General features: G+C 34.0%; 1 protein-coding gene and 1 pseudogene across 2 annotated transcripts; both read left to right on the forward strand.

The window, feature by feature from the left end:
* The first annotated feature begins 1,683 nt into the window (after nucleotides 1-1,683).
* LOC122596605 (dnaJ homolog subfamily C member 17-like) lies at nucleotides 1,684-5,763 on the forward strand. 2 transcript variants are annotated; one of them, XM_043769217.1, is made up of 4 exons: nucleotides 1,684-1,804; nucleotides 2,271-2,967; nucleotides 3,064-3,255; nucleotides 5,367-5,763. In XM_043769217.1, the coding sequence occupies exons 2-4, from the start codon at nucleotides 2,284-2,286 to the stop codon at nucleotides 5,385-5,387; spliced, it is 897 nt and encodes a 298-aa protein (XP_043625152.1). In that variant the 5' UTR covers nucleotides 1,684-1,804; nucleotides 2,271-2,283; the 3' UTR covers nucleotides 5,388-5,763. The 2 variants fall into 2 exon arrangements, with proteins under 2 accessions (XP_043625152.1, XP_043625153.1); XM_043769218.1 differs by having other exon boundaries at nucleotides 2,275-2,967.
* Nucleotides 5,764-8,541: 2,778 nt separating this feature from the next.
* On the forward strand, nucleotides 8,542-10,451 carry LOC122596339 (annotated as a pseudogene).
* Nucleotides 10,452-14,837: the final 4,386 nt, after the last annotated feature.

The raw sequence follows: 14,837 nt of genomic DNA on the forward strand, positions 1-14,837 counted from the left end.
TGAGTACGACCATACACCCCCAAACCCGTCCGAAACTACCTCAAAATGGCCTAATCCGTCTTAGACCACGACATTAACAAACCAAAAAATTTAAACAATCCGTCTTAGACCACGACATTAAACCACCACAAACCACCATTGTAAAGCACAACTGAACACAATTGTCATAACGCTTAACCTATCACAAAACTTGAACCCACCACAAACATCCAAAGCGGAAAATGTCCACAAAGTCATACGGTTGTTCAATCAGATTTAAAAATGTATTGAAAAGACGGGAGGTAAAACTAACACCCAAAATCCTCTTTCATAGACACTATCTTTGATGATGTATAGGGAAGATGAGATGTAAATTATACAAGTTTTGAAAAATGACGAGTTGAAATGTATAATTAGATAATAAAGTTGACTAATTGAGATCCTTTGTCTAAAGTTGAAATCAAAGTTCTTCATGGTTACAAATGGTGAGAGGAGCAAAGTAAGGAACATATGTAATTACGAGTATTTTTTATTGATGAATTTCACATTGAAAGTTTAGAAATTTCAGCTAGGGTTTTTTTTTTTCTTTTTTCTAAAGGATCTTACATATTTTTTTATTTTTCCTTTCCAAACGATTGTACTTTTCCTTATAGGTCAATAAAAGTTGTCAAATTATTCCATGTAAGTTATTCAATTTTCAAATTCCGTTGATCATGATGACGTGGCTACCTATTTCGATTGACGTATCACTGCTTATATGGCCTTAAGTATGAGTGGTCATTCGTACACCGCCTTTTTTGAGTCGTACACCCCTTTTAAGTAAATGTCACATTATCAATGTTACATCAATTAGATGAGTCCATGCCATCTAGAATAATAATCACATTATCATGATCAACAAAATTTGAAAATGAATGACCCGAATGAGACAATTCGGTAAATTTTAATGACTTAAAACTAAATAAAAAAAGTTTAATGACTGGGACAAATAAAAAAGTAATGTCAGAGTTTTAAAAAAAACATATTTCAAATTTATAGTATTCCAACCTTAGTTTAAAGTTTTAAGATAACTAGCACGGTACCTGCGTAATGGGATAATGGTCGTGACAGTGACGGTGTGGTGGTGAGAACGACTGTTGGTGTGAAAGCGGTGCTGAATGATATAAATAATTAATATAAATAGTTAATAAAAATATTTATAAGATACAAAACTCATAGCTTAATTTAATTATCAAATGTATTAAAGTTTTACATAACCTTTGTAGGCGGCCGTTTTTTAGTAAAAGATTAGATTAAATAGTATAAAGGCGTAATACTTATCTACTACTTATTTATAATGATTATTCACCCTTATTTTATGAAAGAATTAGAAAATAGTTAGATCAGAAATTATTAGAATGCCCTTAATAAACAACCCTTATGGAAAGGTTATTAGAAATTACCAAAATTACTCTTAATGAATTAATTTACATTTTAAACTCTTATCTTTTAAAATAACACTATCACTATTGTATCAACTTACACGGTTAGACAAATCAACAACAATTGTCGATGTCATCAATCACCACCCGTCACTGACACCACTAAACCACTATCGCCGTCACCGCCACCGCATTGTGCGGGTACAATGCTAGTATAGGTTAAATAGTACTGTATAAAGATTAGATTAATAGGCTCAACTCTTTTTAAAAGAAAAAACATATATAGGTTCGACTAATCAGTATTGCAAATAGAAATCTTTTGTTTGGCGTAATACATCTTCCCGAACAACGCCTAGAATCGTTTATTCTGCTACCTCTTCCCTCTCGTCATCTCTTTTCTATCTGTAAGTTCTGTATTCAATTTCCAATTCAGTTTTATTTAATTTTTCAGCTTTATAATGTTAAGACTGCTAGGGTTCTACAACAAGTCTTGTTTCATGCTTATTTATCAATTAGCGTTTTTTTTTTTTTATATATATATACTTTAGGGTTTACAAATTCTATTATAATCAATCAATCAATTAAAATACTTTTTTTTTTTTTTTCATTTGTTTCGTTTTAAAGTTTCTTCTAGAGTTTTTTTCTTGTGTTAGAAACCTTGATTGTCAACTTTCATATTTGATTTATATATGTAGGCCACCCCCTTAGAGACTGTTATATATATATAGTTAAATATTGATCGACATATTTAGTTTGGACATAAATGTGTCCCTCAAATGCATCTCGATTAAAGTTTTTAGGTTTTTAGATTGAATGTCCTATAGTTTTATAAGTTACTTATACTATTGTGTTTAATTTTTGTTATGGTAGGTAGGGAAAACAAATGGATGTTGATATCGACCATTATGCTTTTCTCGGATTGCCGTCTGGCGAAGAAGGGTCCAAACTTACAGAGAAAGAAATAACAAAAGCTTATAAGGCAAAGGCACTACAGTTACATCCAGATAAGCGACCGGATGACCCGGATGCTCCTGCAAATTTTCAGAAGTTGCAGACGTCGTATGAGATCCTTAAAGATGAAAAGGCTAGAAAACTTTTTGATGATCTTCTTCGGGCAAAACAACAGAAAATTCAACGGCAATCACAACAAGACTCCAAACGTAGGAGAATGATGTCGGATCTTGAGGAGAGAGAACGGGCTGCTTATGCTTATGAATCGAGCGGTGCAGCTAAAAGCGAAGAGGAGATTATTGCCAGGCAACTTAAAGAAGAAATTAGTAGAATTCGTGAGATGCATGCAAATAAGATGAGGTTTACGGCAACCGGGACTTCACCTTCAAAGAATGAAAGCGTTGGTGGAGAAAGAAGTAGCACGGGTGGAGGGGGTGTTAGTGCAGCCGAGAAGGAGAAAATGCTTAAGGTCTCATGGATCAAGGGTGGTTTGAATTATACTGCACAAAGATTGAGGGAGATATTTGAAAGATTTGGTGAGGTGAAAGATGTGGTTATTAGGAGCTCCAATAAAAAAGGATCAGCGCTTATCGTGATGGGTACTAAAGAAGCAGTTGTAAGTTGTTTATTCAGTTCCTTTTGAATAATGTCATGTGATGTTTCCACACGAACATGGGTCTGAATTTTTTAATTTTTTTTTTACTTCTGGCAGGTTGCTGCGACTGGAACTGTGTGTGGAGATCTTTCTAATCCTTTGCTTGTTGTACCCCTTCAACCAGCTGGGGCTACTTCTTTCCCAACAGCCCATGAGCCTGTGAAGCCTAATGGTCCACAGTTGAATGAACACCTGGTTGGTGTTGGGTATCAAGCATTTGAAGATTCAGTCTTGCAAAAGCTTAAAAAGGTTTGACATGCTCTCAAATCTCCTTGTTCATGCTATTCTAAATTAGCTTTTTTTGGCTTTTAATTTCAAATAGCGCATCTATTTGTCAGCTACTTTTATCCTAAAATGTTCAATATCTTAATTTAGTTTTGAAGGGAATCAGATGGTAGTCATAAATCATATTCATACTGATGGACTTACATATTTTTGTCTCTATAAAACTTTTGCCTAGGCTTATTAACAACATTGTAAAACTCTTTATGTGGTACCTGAGTGGCCGGGTAGTTGGGAACCTTGTATGGAGTAATTGGCCTAGGCGGGGAGTACTTGCTTTGGAATTGTTTATATATACATAGTAAATTTCAAAAATTGTATGTTTAGAAGTTTGTTTCTTTTATGTTTCCGTTCAATTTATAAACTTATAAGCAATTCGGTACGGCCATAAACACAAAAGAAACGGAAACAGAGAAGAAAAGAAACTGAAATGCTTGACTGAGTTTTGACAGATTTATGATCGAGTTGGCCTATATATTCTGACCATTGGCCGAGTAGTAAGTCCGAGTAGGGCCTAGGCGCCTTTGTCTAGGACCCAGTAGTGATTACTGGCCTAGGCTGATTATTACAACCATGCTTATTCTGTTTTGCTGAAAGCCGCCCCAGAAGCTGCAACATGTTATGCATAGTCACTGGCCAGTTTGTGCTACGTAAGCGTTAGATGGAGAGTTAGCAACCTTTTATAAAATAAACGTACTGCATATTAGTATACGGACATCTGGAAAACATTTCATTTATTCTCTGGGATGAAGGTAGACAAAGAGCCAGACACATTATAGGGAAACTATTGTGGACCGGTTTAGCAGGTTGGAAATCTGGCTGAAACTGGTACAGTGGTACTTCACTATTACGGGTTGGGCTGGTTTGACCCAGAATACTTTTCTGTCTGAAGTCTTAAGTAAATAGTTAATGCGTTTAGTATGATTAAAAACCTCATTGTTGCAATAACAATCCGTGTTTATGAATAAAACAGTTTAGAAGGCTTTATGAACTAATATATCTTGGGAGATTTTTGACCTATTGTTCATATAAGCTAAAGCTATTTCTTGACTCGTTTGAGATTAATCATAACCCAAGTTAATTATTTCATAAGTACAAAGGATTGGATCACCATCTTTATCTATCTTTAGTTATTTGAGAGATTATGAACAGAAAAGAACCTTGGATAAAATGGAGTTGGTTAAATTAGCTGAATAATCTTTTGCAGTGTTGGTAATTGTCAGTTATTCCCTTGAGTTACTGAAAGTACCTGATCATTGATTTATTAGATATATCGTTAACAGACTATATTAGTAAGGTTTACAAGTTTATAGGAAATACCGTTAGACATCGATAGGTTTGTAAATGCTGGGCAATTTAGTAAGCTGAACATTTATACCATTTTTGATAGTACAATTGCAACATAAAGCAGTACCTTTCTAACACTCCTTCGGGTTTTTAGAGAATTATATATATATTTATTTATGAATTATATAGAATAATAACATTAATGGTTTTTTCTATGGACACTATAAAATCAGGTGTTTCTGCAGATCTTTTGTAGTGTATATTATGAACCTCCAAAATGTCTAAAATATAGAATATCTTTCTTATTTCTTGCCATAAAAGACTGATAACGTCATAGAAATTAAAATTGTTAAAGACTTAAAGCTGTTACATTTTGTTATGCCCCATTGGTTGTTTTGCTCACTCAAAAATGAAAATTATAAGTAATGAAAGTCTCGATGTTAATTGATTGGGACGTGTGCTGATCAACTTGTATATGTATGATGCTAGTTACAAATTAATACCAATATAGTAGAAGTATGGTGTCCATAGCTTGCTAGCTGTTGGTTGTTTTAGGCATTCATGAAATAAGAGGAGCATATAGGTTATGCACGTGACTCAAATAAAATGTAAATATTTTTAGTGTTATAGTAAGTGTATACTTTGATTGATAATTGTAGTTGTCACTTTATGGAATTATCTCGATTTTGGGTTAGGACTTATATCTCTAAAGTATTAATTGGTATTAGCTCAAATTTCTAATTCTGTTCTCTAATTCACTAATCCAATTTCTTTATTAATTTCATTTGCAGGCAGCTGAAAGACAAAAATGAGCTACGAAAGCATGTGTGCTCTAAAGTTCAAGTTCAATATCGCACAAAAGTTTCAACCGCCTCCCTGGAGAGGTAATGTATTGTAAAAGAAGCCACAACCTCTGTTTGTTGGTGCACTGACCAATGACTTCATCTACTTGTCACAGATGCCTTTACCATCTCTTGTACTAACAACCTATAGTTGTACCAAGAAATTTCAGTTAGAAACATTGTATCATGTTATGTACAATGATTACAATGAACATAAAATTGTTTGTCTAGCAGAGTTTTACTGCAATAGATAATAGGCATTAGAAACTGAATCAACGGCTAGAAATTTGTTCAGAATTTGAGTTTGAATAACGAGTTAAATGAAAAGGAAAATGTCGTACGTGTAGTCCATACCTTCTTAATATCTTTGCCCAGTTAGAACTTGTGCAATCTGTTTGCTTTGTGCAAACATGATTAGTGAAAGAATAATGTCTTGGCTATATGCTTCACAAGATCTGAGATTGCAGCCTGTATTTTTTTTTTTTTTTTGAAAGGCGAATTTCATTCAAAGATAACAACATGGAGAATACGATTTGCCCCATTGGGCCTAAACGAACATATTTGTGAAACTCCAGCAGATCCTTTACACAGAAAGCATAGATAGAAGTAATTTTTAACCACATTCCAATCAAGAGTGAAGCCTGTATGGAATCGTTGGAGGACGAAGCAATAGTTAAGAAGAAAAAACTCATGACAAGGAAATTCTTCCATGGAATCGTAGTTGTTAGTTTAACAACATAGCCGAATAAATTTCTTATTTAATGTTTTTTTAGCTTTTCGATAATAATGACTAACATGTGAATACTTCGTGTGTGTGGATCATAGATATTTTGACAAAAAACGTTGCACCGTTAGCCTATTCATTCTCTTTTCTTCTGTGTCGAGTTTTGATTGTGTCATGGCACTTCCAATGATTGAATTTTAAAAAAAAACTTTTTTGTTAACTTTCTTACCTTTTTACATTTTTTTTAATATACTTTTACATATTACAAAAGTTATTTTGTAATTTATTTTAAATCAATAATATAAAAAATATTTTAATGAAAAAATGCATCAATAACTCAAAACAAAAATACATTTGTAACTAATACTCTAAAAGTACTTTATTGGGTGTCAATTGAAAGTAACACCAATCTTACTCTTAATATCTTGAAATTAAGACTTTAATCATATTTTTTCCTTCCCAAAATACCCTTAACATTTACATTATATTCATACACCTTATCCTTGAAGTTTTAAAATTACCCTTACAAAAAAAGAAACCCTATTATTTTTACATCTACTTACATCACTCGACACCAATTGTACGTGATTAATAATGACAATGACGAACCTACACGTGATTATTGTACAACAACTTGCAAAGTATAACACTTAGAACTATTTTCAAAATGATAAGTTTTTATGAATTAATTGTATCAAGATCTAATATTCATAATATCGTAAATCTCGTGTCTAGTGTTAGACACAGGTCTAAAATCTAATACCTCACTATAATGCATTTCACTTATTACCTACCCAATTAAAAAAGAGTACACATTTGTCTTCTTCTTTATCCCTTCCTTCTCAATGCAACTCCATTACACACACACATATTATATATATATATAGGGATATAAAAAATATCCTAAAACTAGCCGGTACCCCATTTATTCCTCTCCCCAACGTGCCCTTTCTCCTCTGTCAACGTGCTGGTCAACAAAATTTGAGCGATCCTCAGAGGACGCCAGGCACCGGTTCGCCCCTCGAGCCCGGTATTCCGTGCCACTTTGGGCAGAAAACAACTTGGTTCGCCCTATCCCTCGCCCACTCCCTTTCGGTCTTAGAGCCAACCTCATTTGCAAAAAGAGCAAAATGCCTTTTAACTCAAAATTATTGACTATAAACATCCTTACTAACGAATTTGGAACTCAAACAACCAAACGATAATTTAATAGTAAACCGAAAGTCTTATACTTGCTAGTGTAGTGGTTGACACAAATGCAAAATAGTCTTCCAATGATGGCTGGGATGAGAGTTCGAACCGGGGGATTTAATTTACCCCTAGTTAGTCTCGTACCTAGTTAGGAGGTTTTTCTTTCTATGAGATATTAGAGGGTGAGAATGTATACAAGATTAAGTTAAGGTAGAGCCTTTCGTTACAATAATTAATCCATACCTTTAATTAAAAAATAAAAGTAAACCGAAAACCATAATGACATCTCATAATAAATAATTTAACTATCTAATAACCATCACATTAACCATCTAGTCAACCATGATTACTTAAGCAACTATCACGTGGCTCTAGCCATGCGGCGTAAGGGCTACACTGTATGATCCATTTACATACTAGTACCAATATCTGTACGGATTGAAATATATATATATATATATTTATTTATTTATTTAATGGACGACAAATTTTATTGTATATGAAAATATAATTTAAACATTAACCATAAAGTTTTATATGCATTCAAAATTTTTCTTCTAAAAGCTAATTGAATAATACACTTCTCCATTATTATAAAGGTAACATACGATGAAAAATTTTTAGGTTAGCAAAGACCAAATTATTAAATAGTTTAATAGAATAAGTTACAGTTTCGAACAGATATATTCTTTACTAATCATGTATAATGTAAATACTTTTAAACGTAATACTCAATTTTGTTGAAAAAATTAAAAAATAAGTGTGTGTTTCAGTGTGTGTAGCGAGAGATGAAATTAAAAAATTTTAATCGGCCATCCGCTTTTATGTTGTAAAAAGTTATCAAAATAAGTTTTAATGATTGTAAATTTTTTCAGTCAGGAAAGGTTTGAGTCACTAAATGTCGTTTCTTTTGTAGTGATATGATATGTCTGTTTTTGTGCATCTATTTTTGATGTAAACACACATGTTCATATCATTGTATATGTGCTTTTTTTTTGTAAGATCAGTACTAATATTACTCCTTTTTTTTTTTTTTATAACCTTTTTATTTGATGGTTTGATTCTTTCTTTTTTTTTTTTTTTTTTTTTTTTTTTTTTTTTTTTTTTGTGAATTACATTAGATTAGAGTAGCTTTGGTTTTGATTTTGAAGTGCATTTTATTAAAAAGTGTGTGGTGATAAGAAATTGTTTTTTTTTAATCGTTACAGTATGGCACGCAATACACCAGATGGTTCTCGTTTTGATGGTAAACAGTATGATTCCAAGATGGATGAGTTGTAAGTTTTCTATATTCGTTTACAATGATTACTTTTAATTAGTAGTCTATAGAAAATAAAAATAAAAACATGGCTTTAACGTTGCTTTATTTACTGCAGCAGGCAATCTACTGAGGAGCAGGATGTTTTTACTCCATATGATGAGGTTTCCGATAGTTTTGATAAGATGGGTCTGCGAGAAGATCTTTTAAGAGGCATTTATGCATATGGTTAGTACTTTTTTTTATGTACTCTGTAATTGCCCTGTGAATGATCTCGATGCTGTTGTTCATGGTCGAATGTGTTGGATTTGGTCCTTTGTAGGTTTTGAGAAGCCATCAGCAATTCAACAAAGAGGAATTTTCCGTTCATTAAGGGTCTTGAGGTGATCCAACAGGCTCAGTCAGGAAGAGGAAAGACTGCAACTTTTTGCTCCGGTATCCTTCAACAACTCAACTGTGACATTGTCGAGTGTCAGGCTTTGGTTCTTGCTCCTACTCGTGAGCTTGCCCAGCAAATCGCAAAAGTTATGCGCGCACTTGGTGACTATCTTGGCGTCACTGTCCATGCTTGTGTTGGTGGAACAAGTGTTCGTGAGGACCAACTTATTCTCTCTGCTGGTGTCCATGTTGTTATCGGTACACCCGGTCGTGTGTTTGACATGCTTAACAGGAAGTCACTACGTGCTGATTACATCCAGATGTTTGTGTTGGACGAAGCCGATGAAATGCTTTCAAGAGGTTTTAAGGATCTTTCAGTTCATTTGGCATGCGTATCCTACAGCAATATGTTATATATCAAGCTATTTTAGATTTGATGATCTGTATATGATGAAAACCAAAATTACGTATCTTTAAATTTTGTATACACTGCTCTCTAAAACTATGTAGTTATAGCGGCCCAGAATCAGATATAGGTCAAGGGCCGGTATTTGAGAAATCAGATATTGCTGTAGGATAGCAATTTATCTAATTGTATTTATGTTAGGGCTAGATGATGGCATGAAGGAATTTATTGTCTAACAGTGAGCATTCTTGTATCAGATCTACGAAATCTTCCAACTGTTGCCTTCAAAGATTCAAGTGGGAGTGTTTTCTGCAACATTGCCTCCCGAGGCTCTTGAGATCACTAGGAAGTTTATGAACAAACCTGTGCGGATTCTGGTAAAGCGTGATGAGCTCACTCTAGAAGGTAATTAGCAATTCTATGTAGACGTTGAAAAAGAAGAGTGGAAGTTTGAGACGCTCTGTGATCTCTACCAGACTCTTGCTATCACACAAAGTGTTATCTTTGTGAACACCCAACGAAAGGTGGACTGGTTGGCTGACAAGATGAGAAGCCGTGACCACACAGTCTCAGCCACCCATGGTGACATGGATCAGAACACACGTGACATGATCATGCGTGAGTTCTGTTCAGGGTCATCACGTGTTCTCATCACAACTGATCTTTTGGCTCGTGGTATAGATGTGCAACAAGTGTCCCTCGTTATCAACTACGATCTACCTACACAGCCTGAAAACTACTTGCATCGTATTGGACGAAGTGGACGGTTCGGGAGGAAGGGTGTTGCAATTAACTTTGTAACATTGGATGATGAACGGATGCATGCAGATATCCAGAAATTTCACAACATAGAAGTTGGGAGACTGCCATCAGATGTTGCTGACCTTATTTAGAAAGATTTTGGCATGTGGCCATGTTGGTTAATTTGTTCATTAGGAGAGGTTAGAACCTGCTTTTTGAAACTTATCATTTTTGTTTGTCTAGGTTACTATTATGAAAGACTTTGGTGCTATAAGATAAGTCATCTTTGTACCCTAAAGTTTATTTTACCCAAGTAGTCTATTTATTTATTTTGTCTTTTGGTATTGCATCTGTGGGTAAGTTATTTTCTGTTGATAGTTTGTGGTTGAACATGTAGACTATTTGGTTTGATGACAACGAGTTGCTGGTTTTATGGGTCTATTTTCCAATCGATTTTTATGTCTGTTTTCCAATCGATGCTTGGGTGTGGCATGTCTTTTATTGTTATATATAACCGAATATGTAATAGTTTGCTCCTGATGTTTGGATACAATTTGGTTAACAACTTTAATGTATCAAATTTTATAACATTCATGGTAGATGGTACCATGTCAGCATTCTTCATACACACTCTCATGCGTATAATCCTTATCAGTAGTGAGTACACAAATTCTGAATATAAAGTTCTAGAACATTAACTCTTACTTTTAGCAATGTGTTTCTTTACATAAAAACTTTCTTTGTTTAAGTTAGTCTGTAAAGAGTGTAAGAAATCAGTGGCGGGGTTAGTTGCATATCCTCTTTGAAGTATTCGCACAATAACCATTTATGAATGGGTTGATTTGAAATTCACCAAGTCTACTTCCAGTTTCTAGAATTGTAGTAGTTAAATGCAGTAGTAGTTTTCTGATTTATCTTTGTAGGATTGTTTTTGTCTATTTTGGGTAATTTTATTAGGTACAAAAGACTGCAAAATATTTGGTATAACTAAGTTTAAAGACCTGTTTGAAAAGATGAATGAAGTTTATGAGTGTTTGGTTCAGTGGTGGCTGCTTGGGTCATAGGATTCTGTGTGAGTTTATAGGGTCTTTGATTAGTGGATCATTGGCTCTCTATATACTCTATATATCAGTCATCTGTCATCTATTTAGCTAATTTTCAATACCTAGTAGCAGCAGTTTACTGGCATCTATTTGCAGTTAGTATTCAACCCGTCGAGGACTTGGATGATCCTCTGATATTGCCCAATCTATACAATGTTGACTAACCCAAGTCAACCTACTCTATGCGACTTTTTTTATGTTTCAGTCATCTAACCATCTATTCTGCGTAAGGAACAATTTTGACTTTAACTTTTGCATACCAATAGCTCCTCTTCTACTTGCTATTAAGCCAATTTTCCATACCTTGCATCATCCTAGACTTCAACTCTGTATTGTTATGCTACCTTTACTCCAGTAGGAATCTCCCCCATACCTTGCTGTTTAGCCAATTTTCCATATCTAGCTGCAATAGTTCACTAACATCTCTTGCAGTTACTATTTCAACCCGTCGAGAACTTGTTTTCTTCTTGAACAGCTGTACTGTGTAAGTATGTGATACCCTGTATAATACAATAGTTGTTTAGAGTAATTATAGACACGTTCTTTTGGGACTAGGAAGTCTTGAATCCACCTCTGGTTTGGTGAATATAAATTAATTTATAAAACGTCATCGGGTCAATGGATTCTCTTAGTATAGTTTTGGTGTAGAAGTTTTTTGCTATGTTGTGTTTCTTAAACTCAATAGTTAGAGGATCTGCAAGCCGTCAAAATGTTGTCAACTTATAAGAGATTTGTGTTTACTGCTTCTGCAAAATGGTATACGTGAGATGTCTACATACAACATTCTAAATCGTAAAGATTAGTTTTGTGTTGTATTAGTATTGTTTCTATAGTCATCGGCAACTCATTAGATGTTTCTTTTTTTTTCAAAAAAATTGTAAAAATGGTGTTTGCTAAGTTAACACAAACTGTTTCTACACTGACACGCTTTGAACTTCTACCTAACCAACTGAGCTAGGGTCATCGCAATTTTACTGTTGAAAAGTTTAGGTGTTGTGGTCTGGTGATATGTTAGGTGCTAAGCTTTTTATCGCCTTGAGAAAAGACAAGTAGTGTCTAATGTACATTATATCTGAAGGTTCTGTTTTGGTTTTGATGGTGATGAACATGTTGATTTGACCATGTTATATTGATGCAGTTTCTAACGCATTCAAATGTCTCAAAACTAAAGATTAACCAAAAGACTGAAAACATTGACAAAATGTCAATATTCTTATAAAACTCAATAATATTCAACTGATTTTACAATAACTAGAACCCCTTTTTATAATAATCCTAATACCATTAAAATAAGAAACAAATCAATTCATACTTATCACAATAACTAAAAAGATAATTTATAAAAATAAAATATAACTTATTAAAATAGAAAATATAACTTATTAAAATAGAAGATAATCTGAGTCACGGGTCTCCTGCATCATTCTCTCCCTTTTTGAAAAAACTCGTCCTCGAGTTTTGCTTCTCCATCAAAACCACCGGGATCAAATGGACCATCTTGCATTCATCATTATTATTGAGACTAATGTATTTATCACAATCAAACACAAACTGGGCTTCTTTTAATACGGCTGATATTTAGCCTACACCTTTAAGGTTACAAATAACTTCATTCTGGCTACTAATATCACTAAATTCAATTGAAGGATATGAAACAACATCAATCCCATCACGTGACATGAGAGATACTTTAATAGGAGGGCCTGTTGGGCTTGATGAGCCAACAATTTCATCACTGTGTTTATCAAAACATGACGGATGGAACTCATCCAACATTGAAATTATATCAACCATTGACGCCTCTCGAGATACACTTTCTGCATAAGATCCTGAATCTGATAATTCATTATCATCAGCATCCTTGTCCTCATGAGCATTGCCTTCCACAGGTTTCCACAACAACTCGAAATTAATGTTCAATGGATCAGGCGATCCTTCGCATAAATTAACGCAGGTTTTCAAGCACCCATTAAGAAACCAAAAATACCATTCTTCATCACTGTATACATCATACACGGCTTGTGAATCATATATAAAATCACACGTACGTAAGGATTCTCCTCTTCCCCAAAGTTCTCGTCCCGGACGTAACCCTCTGGTTCGGTTTCCCTTTCCAGATCTAGGACTCGTGGCTTGAGTCTTTCGATCTCAAAATCCCGTGCGTCAACATAGATTCCATCACTTCCTCGGTCGGCGAATCTGTGAGTAGAAAATCCATCTTCAACACGAGCACGTGAATTTGAACCATCTTCTTCGTTGCCTCGGTCGGCGATTCTACGAATTCGATAATCAGAAACTCGTCGAGCCATTTGAATCAACCTGGGCTCTGATGCCAACTGATGCAGTTTCTAACGCATTCAAATGGCTCAAGACTAAAGATTAACCAAAAGACTGAAAACCATTGACAAAATGTCAATATTCTTATAAAACTCAATAATATTCAACTGATTTTACAATAACTAGAACCCCTATTTATAATAATCCTAATACCATTAAAATAGGAAAGAAATCAATTCATACTTATCACAATAACTAAAAGGATAACTTAAAAAAATAAAATATAACTTATTAAAATAGAAAACAAAACTTATTAAAATAGAAGATAATTTGGATCACGGGTCTCCTGCATCATACATGCTCCTGTTATCTGATAGTTACCCGAACTAACAGCATCTATAATGCACCATTGTAGAAGCCTCGAAAGGAAATAAAAGTGCCAAGCTAGACATTGCTAAATGCACTTTGAGTTTCCAGCTCTTCATACACATATCTGATGTCTTTCTCTGTTTAAATGCATATTAACGCTGTTGTGGAACCAGATTACCACAAATATTTTGATGCATGATTAAATAATGATATTAAATAGCAGGGCCGTCCCATGAATTTTAAAGGCCCTGCGCTACATTATTTATAAGGACCTCTTTTATACTCGTATCATTTACGTATTTTCTCGTTTAATAGAATAACAAAATACCTATTATAATGAAAAACTCCAAACAGAAACACAATATCACATTGTAATCTCTAGGTATCATAATATGAATCTTTAGTATTAGCAAACAGATAATTGAACTTTTAGGCCCTTAAACAAAACTAGGCCATGTTCATTTGCACATATTGAATACCCTCAAATCCGGCTCTGTTAAATAGTGATCATTCATTCAATTGACCCGCTAATTTGCAGGTTATAGTTCTATTTACAGCAGGAAAAAATGGCAACTGTGGGAACTTCAATTTGCAATGAAACTCTTAATTTTATGATGGGCGTGATAACTTTTGCAAAAAACAACTTGTGACAAAAAAAACAATAGCTCAACACTAGAACCATAACATTAACTAGAAGGACATTGATCTCAACCCATAGAAGATATATTATGTGAAAACTCTCAGTATTTTTTTTTGGCTTTACAATTAAATGCTTAATTTATGTTATTATCCATAGATAGGTTTTTTTTAGAGTAGTGACTAGGAAATTAACCCGCGCGTTGCCGCGGGATTTGTAATTCTTTGGCAAAATGTAATAACTATAAAAACGTAAAGTCAAAAAAGGATATGCCATTAGTATTAGTTGCTGGTAAATTTTACATTGGTGCATCCATTTGTTGAGTAATGGATAGGA

This window comes from Erigeron canadensis, chromosome 4 (assembly GCF_010389155.1).
Source record: "Erigeron canadensis isolate Cc75 chromosome 4, C_canadensis_v1, whole genome shotgun sequence".
Taxonomy (NCBI): domain Eukaryota; kingdom Viridiplantae; phylum Streptophyta; class Magnoliopsida; order Asterales; family Asteraceae; genus Erigeron; species Erigeron canadensis.